Genomic DNA, 9,875 nt, shown 5'->3' with positions numbered 1-9,875 from the left:
TTGGATGAACATTTTTTCAACCCGATGAACAAAAAAATGAATTTTATGAACATTTTTACACATTGATGAACATTTTTGAATTTGATACAAAAAAAACTTCGTGAATTTGGATTTTTTTTTGCAAAAAAGTGAAAAGTAAAATAAAGAAAAAAATTCCATCCCTTGTGGCCAAGAGGCACCGCTGCACCTCCAGTCCTCCACCCATGCCAGTAGTAGCAACCCGACGGCCTAGCCGCCTCCTTGCACGCCGGACATGGCGAGGGACGGGCAGATCGAGCAGGCCGCAAAACGCGGAACGAGATCCGGCCTCCCCGCACGTCACACAGCGCCGGCACCGCGCCGCCCATGCCCTCGCCCGCCAGCAGGGAGTAAGGCCGCGACCCTCCAGCGACGCCGCACGACGGCAACGGCGACCTCCACGCAGCGCCCCGTCACGCGCCCCCGCGAGCCTCCCTCCCGGCACCTTCCGCGGCGAGAGGGCCCACCGCCACCGCGGCGCCGGCCAGCGGCAGCGGTGGTTGGTGGGGATGTGGTACTCGGCGGCCGCGGATCCGGATGCGCCTCCCCCGGATCGCCCGACGCAGACACGGGGCTGGGGGGATAGTTGACTCGAGACAAAGTGTGCGTGCAAATGGGAAAATGTGGAGTTCACAGCTTCGCAAAAACTGAATTGCAGGTACCAATGTCATCTCAATCTCTATGCCAACAGTCCGAAGCAATATAATACAGTAGGTTTCATACGATTCAGATGGATGCATTGATCAAGTACTACTTCAATCAATCAGACAATGTCTGCAGATACAGGGGAACAAGAATGCCGCACTACTCCTGCCGAGCAGCAATATTATGCCCATCAATGTAAACGACACCAACCTTGGCAATCTTGGGCCGATCAAGTTCGTCGTCGAGGCACCTCTGGATCAGCTCCGGACTGCACTTGGATATGGAGAGCCTCTTCAGCGACGCCGGCAAGCCGTTCGCCGGCAGTGCCTGAATGGCCGGGCAGTTGTCCACACACAGCTCTTCCAGCGCAGGCAGAGTGTACAGGTTCTCCGGCAGCTCACTCAGTTCACCGCAGCCTCTGATGCTCAGGGTGTGCAGCTTCTCCAGCCACTCAAACTCCCAGGAACCGTCAAAGAACGCGCCACGGCTCCCGTCGATCTCGAGTGTCTCGAGAAAATGGAGCTTGTCAAACATGTTCAGGGTCACAAACGACGTGTTCTCCAGCTGAAGGCTGTACACGTTGAACATGGAGCTCAGCCAGTCCAGAGACTCAGCAACCTTGCCGCCATGATCGGAGCTCACGTGCGAGCAGCCGCTGATCTTCAGCACCCACACCGAGAAGAGGAAAGGGTACTCGTCCACCCACCCGCCCCGCGCGACGAAGCACTCGCTGATCTCCAGCGTCCGCAGCGACGCGTGGAACTTGTCCACGAGCAGCTTCGGGCAGTCGTACAGTGAGAGGTCCCTCAGCGCGGTGAGATCCTTGAAGCCGTCGGGCAGATCGCAGGCGACATCGTCACAGCTCTTGATCGACAGAGCCTCGAGAGACCGCAGGAGGTGCTGCTGCTGAAGAAGGCCGGATCCCAGGGACCTCAGCTTGTGGCACCGGTGTATGTGTAACGTGGTGAGCCGCGACGTCCATCTACCACCTTCCTCTGATGTTGATGACATTGCTTCTTCTGATGATGACTGCTTGTCATGAATCATTGGCAGCAGCTCGAGACCAACATTTTCAATGATCATGGTGGTGAGCGTAAGGGGGACGTCCGGAAAGGTCGTCAGGCTGGGACAGTTTCTTATCTCCAGCTTGCAGAGGCAGGGGAATGACATGTGTCTTGTCGAGTTGCCGGTCGACCATCCGGTGAAATGCGAAGCGTCTTCGATGATGAGCCTTTTGAGCTTCGGGAACAATTCTTGATCTGATAGTTGAGAAATGGCCACCTTGTTGACAGAGTGCATCCTCTTGATCTCAAGGACCTCGAGGCAAGGCATGTCATGCAAGCAAGGCAGGCTCTCCCAGTTCAGGCAATCTGTCAAGCACATAGATGTAACATTCGGCAGGGAGCAAGAGGTCTTCAGCATCCATGGTGGAGACCTTATTCCTGCATAGCCCGAAACCGTCAGAATCTCTATGTTCTCATGTGGCTGCAGGCACTCAAGCAGCTCTTCATCACCTGAAACCTCGTTGCTTCCGGCCATGGAACTGCTAGGCCATGACAGGTGTAGTTTGCTCAGGTGCTGTAATTTGTTCAGGTGCTTTGTTCCCTTCAGGATACCCTTCATGAACCCACTGGCATCGCTCCGCCGGAGATTCGCAACGCGAAGCGCGCCTTTGAGCTGCACCATTTGGCGTAGGGCATTGGCATGCGCGCCACTCTTGATGCAGATTGCCTCCAGTTCTTGCAGATTTGAGAGTAGTTGGATGTCAGGTATGGCCGAAAGGAAAGCTTCACATGCACGCAGATGCCTCAGATGAATCAAGTTTGTCATGCCATTGGGAGGACGGAGGTACGGAGAGTTGCACTTGACGTCAAGGACCTGCAGCAGGTGGAGCTGGCACATTGTCTCTGGAAGTTCAGTGAGTCTGTTCCTGGACAGGTTGAGATACCGGAGGTGTCGGAGCAGGCCGATCTCAGCAGGCAGAAGTGAAATGTTTGCAGACGATAAGCCGAGGACCCTCACGCTCTTTGCGATCGAGAAAACCTCGGCTAGAACTTCCAAGAAATCATCTGAATCGCCAAAATCTTCGAAGAACAGGATTGTGCGGACCCGCTGGAGGAAATGGTGATCGGAGGGATGTGAGAGCTGCAATGCCAGATCCATCTTCAGCTTCAGCAGGTTGTTAGTTGTGATTGTCAGGTGACGAACTTCCTGTGGCACTTCACCTGAGCTATCAGTGACCATGTGAAACTGGCTCCCTGAGACTGCTCGCGACAGCCTCTGCATCGTGTGGTGCATGACGTATCTGTTCCTTCCCAGAGGCTGGAAGAAGCATCGTTCGACAAGCTCATCGAAGAACTCGCCGGCGACGTCCTCCAATGTCGCCGCGGGATCATCGGAATATATGAACCCATGTGCTACCCACATCTGCTCCAGTTCTTCCTTTCGGAAGACATAGTCACCTGGAAACACCGCACAGTATGCGAAGCACTGCTTGAGGCGGGGATCAAGGTGCTGGTAGCTCAGCCAGAGCGCCGGCGAGATCCCGCCGATTTCCCCCTGCTGCCACAAGTTGTCATCCAGGACATCTTTCCAGTGGCCTTCTTCGTCCCGCCGGAAGTAGAGTGAACGCCCGATTGCCCGTGCCGGTAACGGTGAGCAGCCCATGTTCTTGGCTATTTGGCATGCGACTTGCTCCATGGGTGATAGCTCCTCCTCCTCTTCGAGGTCGTCCCATTCATCCACCAGCGGAGTGCAGTCTTCTTCGGCTTCATCTGCAGCCCCAAATGCGAAATGCTTGAACATCCTCCAGTAGTCATCGAATGCCAGAGGCCCGAGGATCAGCGGGGTCATTGTCCCCATAGCTGCGGCGGCATCTTCGGATTGAGTTGTCACCATGATCAAGCTCCTCCGAGCAGCTGGTTGCAGCACCTCCATCAGATCTCTCCACTGGGCATCGCTGACATCTGTGATGCGGTCGAGCACGAGGAGGAACCTCTTGCCGGCCAGCTGGGCCAGCAGAAGCTCCCTGGCGTCTTGGATGTCATGGCCGGCGTCTCCTGCAACCACCGGATGGATCATCTGGAGCATGAGCTGCTTACTGAGCAGGAGCTCGCCAGAGACGTGCGCCCACATGCGCAGGGGAAACTCGGCCTTGATGATCTCGTGGTGGAAGATGAGCTGGGTGAGCGCCGTCTTGCCGACCCCCTCGGCGCCGACGACGGGGAGCACGCCGACGCCAAGGCGGTAACGCAGGTCGTCGCCGAGCCTCACCGCCTTCACGATCTGGTCCACCTCGGCCTCCCTGCCGAAGATGTCGTACTTATCACGTACGGCGTCCCCTGGCGATTTTACGGAGACGATGGTGGCGTAGTTCTTCCGCGGCACGACGTGCTCGTACATGGACGTGCACCTGTAGGCGGCCTGAGCCACGGCCTCAAATGCTTCTCTTAGTCCGTCCAGATTGGCATTGACGGCGCTGCTCCTCTTCTTGCTTGAGCATTTCCAAAGGGAGCTGCCAGCAGATGAAGCGGTTCTTGGTGGGCTGAAGCACAGCAAGAACCTCATAGGGCTGCGTGGTTTCCTGGTGGCGCCGGCGCCGGCGACCGAGGCCGGCGTGCTGGCGTTCGACCCGGGATCGCCGCCTCCGGCCGCCTCGGCATGACGGAGCGCGTACTCGAGGTCGTCGAGGGCGTCGTCCGCGGAGCATGCCGCGTCGAGCAGGTCCTGGATGGGGCGCTGGCTCGAGTCGATGGCGCCGGCGTCGGCCGCGTCGAGCACGCGCCAGACGGCCGCGAGGAGCCCCTCCAGGCGACGCAGGTGGCCCACCGCGGCCTCGTCGAGCTCGGCCAGCAGCGCGATGCCCTTGCGGATCAGGCGGGCGAGCACGGCGGCGACGAATGCCGAGGCCGACCATCCGACCATCGTGGCGAGCTTGTGCGGTGGTGTCGCCATTGCCATTGCGATGTTCCCAGCGTTTGTTCGGGAGCTGGATAACCAATCTGCCAACTCGTATGATGATCAGTTCCATGGAAGAAGCAAATGGAAGCGGCTTGCTGTTGTGGTTGCCACGTCGCTGACTGTGCGCTGTTGATCAAGTCGTGCATCGATTTAAAAGCATTGATTGGTTATAAGTCGTGCACGTACGCACCACGCACGCTGGTGCACAGACGACGTGCGTGCACGTACGCACGGTTCTTGAATTAGTGTGCGCTGCAAATTCAACATCATGGCTATGTTTGATAGCAAAGTATTGAGAAAAACAAAGTATCAACAAACTACAGAAGTTTAGTCCGTGGGTGTAAAATACCATGGTTTTGACATAATACGGAGCGCCTATCTGACAATGCCGTGGGCAGCGTTGTAAATTTAGTTGGCTAGCCGGCTGTGTTTTTTTTCGAATATGCACGAGTGTGCATATCATATATTAAAGAATAAATGCAAAGAATGCCTCCACCACCAATTTACAAAGGTCTTGTTACAACACTACTCCTCACTGCTCTAGTCTAAGGAAGAAGGGGTCCATATTCCCTTTAAACTTGCCGGCTATCGACCATAACCTTCCTTCAGACCTGACCCTACCCATGAGCTCACCCATGAAGGGCGAAGCCCCATCAAACACAATAAGGTTCCGATGCTTTCACAACTCCCACAAAGTTAGTACAAAGATAGTGTGGAGATCCTTCTTCTGCCAGTTGCTCGGCGCTTGCTTACCATCTAGCCATTGGTGAATGGAGTCTTGTGCTGTCGGCGTCCAATCCAGTTTGCCCAGGGCCTCACAAATCACCGCCCATGTCGATCTGGCAAACACACATGTTAATAGTACATGATTTATAGGTTCATCCTCCTCGCATAAGGGACATGCGTCTTGATGCGGCAGTCTCGTGCAAGACGATCTGATGTCCAGCACCAATCCTTGAGTGCGAGCCAGGTAAAGAATTTGCATGTAGATGGGGCCCGAGACTTTCAAGTCAGCTCCGACATGGGTTCCACCGTCCGACCCCAAAACCTAGCTGCATATGCCGACCTCACCGAGAAGTGGCCGTTGGTCTCCCATGCCCAAGAAATAGAATCTGGCACGTCCACCTCTGGCTCCCACGTGCCGACTCTTATCCATAACGCGAGGAATTCATGTAGTGCCTCACCCCCAAGATTAGGGCCAACATCCCCTGCCCAAGACCCATTTTCGATGGCCGGAGCAACCATCCCCGTCGATTCGATCCACACTAGGATCCTGTTGTAGATCTTTCGAGCAATCTCCTGAACCCTCATACCGTCTATCCATCGATCCTCCTAGAATAATGTATTGAGTCCACAATGCGCTTTACTCGTCGTCGCCGCCTGGAAAAGTAGCTTCACTTCCTTAGGGACATTTATTTTGAATTCACTCCAGGGTCTACTTGTGTCCACCCTTTTGAGCCATGGCCACATTGAGCCATCTGAGGTTCGGTATCCCTAGACCACCAGCCCACTTCGGTCTACAAACCGAATCCCAGGAGACCGCACGGTTCCCATCGTTTGCGGCAGCCCTTCTGCACCAAAGAAACCCTCTACACACCTTGTTCATCGCAACAATAGTCTTCATCAGTAGATCCAGAGCCATCATGGCATCAATGGGCATGGCAAGTCGTCCGCTATTCGGCATTAGAGCCGCTTTCCACTTGGGTAGGCAGTTTGCCATTTGATCAACTAGGTACTGCAACAACATCACAGATTGCTTTCTCAAAGACAATGGCAGCCCAAGGTATTTCATTGGAAAAGAGCCTCTCGGGGATCCCAATTCTCCACAAGCCATAGTGATTTCCTGATCATTGCATCTTATTGGGAGGGCCGCCGATTTCACCATGTTTATTCGTAGGCCTGACGCCTCCCCAAACATTTCCAAGATGTTCTTGCACACCTCCAGTTCCACCGGTTTACGATTGATGAACACCGCCACGTCATCTGGCTAGACGGCCGTTGCATTGTACTAATCGACCATGCACATGGTGCTAGCAAGCATCTAACTAATCCCATCATGATATTGTTGGGGAACGTAGTAATTTCAAAAAAATTCCTACGCACACGCAAGATCATGGTGATGCATAGCAAGGAGAGGGGAGAGTGTGATCTACGTACCCTTGTAGATCGACAACGGAAGCGTTAGCACAACATGGTTGATGTAGTCGTACGTCTTCACGGCCCGACCGATCAAGCACCGAAACTACGGCACCTTCGAGTTCTAGCACACGTTCAGCTCGATGACGATCCCCGGACTCCGATCCAGCAAAGTATCGGGGAAGAGTTCCGTCAGCACGACGGCGTGGTGACGATCTTGATGTACTACCGTTGCAGGGCTTCGCCTAAGCACCGCTACAATATTGTCGAGGACTATGGTGGAAGGGGGCACCGCACACGGCTAAGAATATGATCACGTGGATCAACTTGTGTCTAGGGGTGCCCCCTGCCTCCGTATATAAAGGATCAAAGGGGGGGTGGCCGGCCAGGAGAGGGCGCGCCAGGAGGAGTCCTACTCCCTCCGGGAGTAGGATTCCCCCCTTTCCTAGTTGGAATAGGATTCGGGAGGGGGAAAGAGGAGAGAGAGAAGGAAGGGGGGCGCCGGCCCCCTCTCCTTGTCCTATTCGGACTAGGGGGAGGGGTGCGTGGCCCAGCCCTGGCCACCTCTCCTCTCTTCCACTAAAGCCCACTAAGGCCCAAGTACCTCCCGGGGGGTTTCGGTAACCTCCCGGTACTCCGGAACACTTCCGATATCCAAATATAGGCTTCTAATATATCAATCTTTATGTCTCGACCATTTCGAGACTCCTCGTCATGTCCGTGATCACATCCGGGACTCCGAACAAACTTCAGTACATCAAAAATACATAAACTCATAATATAACTATCATCGAAACCTTAAGCGTGCGGACCCTACGGGTTCGAGAACAATGTAGACATGACCGAGACACGTCTCCGGTCAATAACCAATAGCGGAACCTGGATGCTCATATTGGCTCCCACATATTCTACGAAGATCTTTATCGGTCAAACCGCATAACAACATATGTTGTTCCCTTTGTCATCGGTATGTTACTTGCCCAAGATTCGATCGACGGTATCTCAATACCTAGTTCAATCTCGTTACCGGCAAGTCTCTTTACTCGTTCCATAATACATCATCCCGCAACTAACTCATTAGTTACAGTGCTTGCAAGGCTTATAGTGATGTGCATTACTGAGTGGGCCCAGAGATACCTCTCCGACAATCGGAGTGACAAATCCTAATCTCGAAATACGCCAACCCAACATGTACCTTTGGAGACACCTATAGAGCACCTTTATAATCACCCAGTTATGTTGTGACGTTTGGTAGCACACAAAGTGTTCCTCCGGCAAATGGGAATTGCATAATCTCATAGTCATAGGAACATGTATAAGTCATGAAGAAAGCAATAGCAACATACTAAACAATCGGGTGCTAAGCTAATGGAATGGGTCATGTCAATCAGATCATTCACCTAATGATGTGATCCCGTTAATCAAATAACAACTCTTTGTCCATGGTTAGGAAACATAACCATCTTTGATTAACGAGCTAGTCAAGTAGAGGCATACTAGTGACACTCTGTTTGTCTATGTATTCACACATGTATTATGTTTCCGGTTAATACAATTCTAGCATGAATAATAAACATTTATCATGATATAAGGAAATAAATAATAACTTTATTATTGCCTCTAGGGCATATTTCCTTCAGTCTCCCACTTGCACTAGAGTCAATAATCTAGATTACACAGTAATGATTCTAACACCCATGGAGCCTTGGTGCTGATCATGTTTTGCTCGTGGAAGAGGCTTAGTCAACCGGTCTGCTACATTCAGATCCGTATGTATCTTGCAAATCTCTATGTCTCCCACCTGGACTAGATCCCGGATGGAATTGAAGTGTCTCTTGATGTGCTTGGTTCTCTTGTGAAATCTGGATTCCTTTGCCAAGGCAATTGCACCAGTATTGTCACAAAAGATTTTCATTGGACCCGATGCACTAGGTATGACACCTAGATCGGATACGAACTCCTTCATCCAGACTCCTTCATTTGCTGCTTCCGAAGCAGCTATGTATTCCGCTTCACACGTAGATCCCGCCACGACGCTTTGTTTAGAACTGCACCAACTGACAGCTCCACCGTTTAATGTAAATACGTATCCGGTTTGCGATTTAGAATCGTCCAGATCAGTGTCAAAGCTTGCATCGACGTAACCACTTACGATTAGCTCTTTGTCACCTCCATAAACAAGAAACATATCCTTAGTCCTTTTCAGGTATTTCAGGATGTTCTTGACCGCTGTCCAGTGATCCACTCCTGGATTACTTTGCTACCTCCCTGCTAGACTTATAGCAAGGTACACATCAGGTCGTACACAGCATTGCATACATGATAGAGCCTATGGCTGAAGTATAGGGAACATCTTTCATTTTCTCTCTATCTTCTGCAGTGGTCGGGCATTGAGTCTGACTCAACTTCACACCTTGTAACACAGGCAAGAATCCTTTCTTTGCTTGATCCATTTTGAACTTCTTCAAAACTTTGTCAAGGTATGTGCTTTGTGAAAGTCCAATTAAGCATCTTGATCTATCTCTATAGATCTTAATGCCTAATATGTAAGCAGCTTCACCGAGGTCTTTCATTGAAAAACTCTTATTCAAGTATCCCTTTATGCTATCCAGAAATTATATATCATTTCCAATTAGTAATATGTCATCCACATATAATATTAGAAATGCTACAGAGCTCCCACTCACTTTCTTGTAAATACAGGCTTCTCCAAAAGTCTGTATAAAACCAAATGCTTTGATCACACTATCAAAGCGTTTATTCCAACTCCGAGAGGCTTGCACCAGTCCATAAATGGATCGTTGGAGCTTGCACACTTTGTTAGCTCCCTTTGGATCGATAAAACCTTCTGGTTGCATCATATACAACTCTTCTTCCAGAAATCCATTCAGGAATGCAGTTTTGACATCCATCTGCCAAATTTCATAATCATAAAATGCGGCAATTGCTAACATGATTCGGACAGACTTAAGCATCGCTATGGGTGAGAAGGTCTCATCATAGTCAATCCCTTGAACTTGCCGAAAACCTTTTGCGACAAGTTGAGCTTTGTAGACAGTAATATTACCGTCAGCGTCAGTCTTCTTCTTGAAGATCCATTTATTCTCAATTGCTTG

The 9,875-nt window shown here is 51.6% G+C and overlaps 1 protein-coding gene across 1 annotated transcript; it reads right to left on the bottom strand.

The window, feature by feature from the left end:
- Positions 1-614: 614 nt before the first annotated feature.
- Positions 615-5,041, bottom strand: LOC119289272 (putative disease resistance protein RGA3). Its single transcript, XM_037568635.1, has one exon. It carries the CDS (start codon positions 4,621-4,623, stop codon positions 823-825), a length of 3,801 nt encoding a protein of 1,266 aa, XP_037424532.1. The 5' UTR covers positions 4,624-5,041; the 3' UTR covers positions 615-822.
- Between the last annotated feature and the right edge of the window lie 4,834 nt (positions 5,042-9,875).

The sequence above is a fragment of the Triticum dicoccoides genome, chromosome 1A, assembly GCF_002162155.2.
Source record: "Triticum dicoccoides isolate Atlit2015 ecotype Zavitan chromosome 1A, WEW_v2.0, whole genome shotgun sequence".
Lineage (NCBI taxonomy): Eukaryota > Viridiplantae > Streptophyta > Magnoliopsida > Poales > Poaceae > Triticum > Triticum dicoccoides.
The sequence above is the reverse complement of the archived record's forward strand: the minus strand, read 5'-3'. Positions and strand labels throughout refer to the sequence as shown.

What these genes read in the sequence shown, in the direction of transcription:
- LOC119289272 (XM_037568635.1), bottom strand. Translation starts at nt 4,623, where the DNA reads ATGGCAATGGCGACACCACCGCACAAGCTCGCCACGATGGTCGGATGG.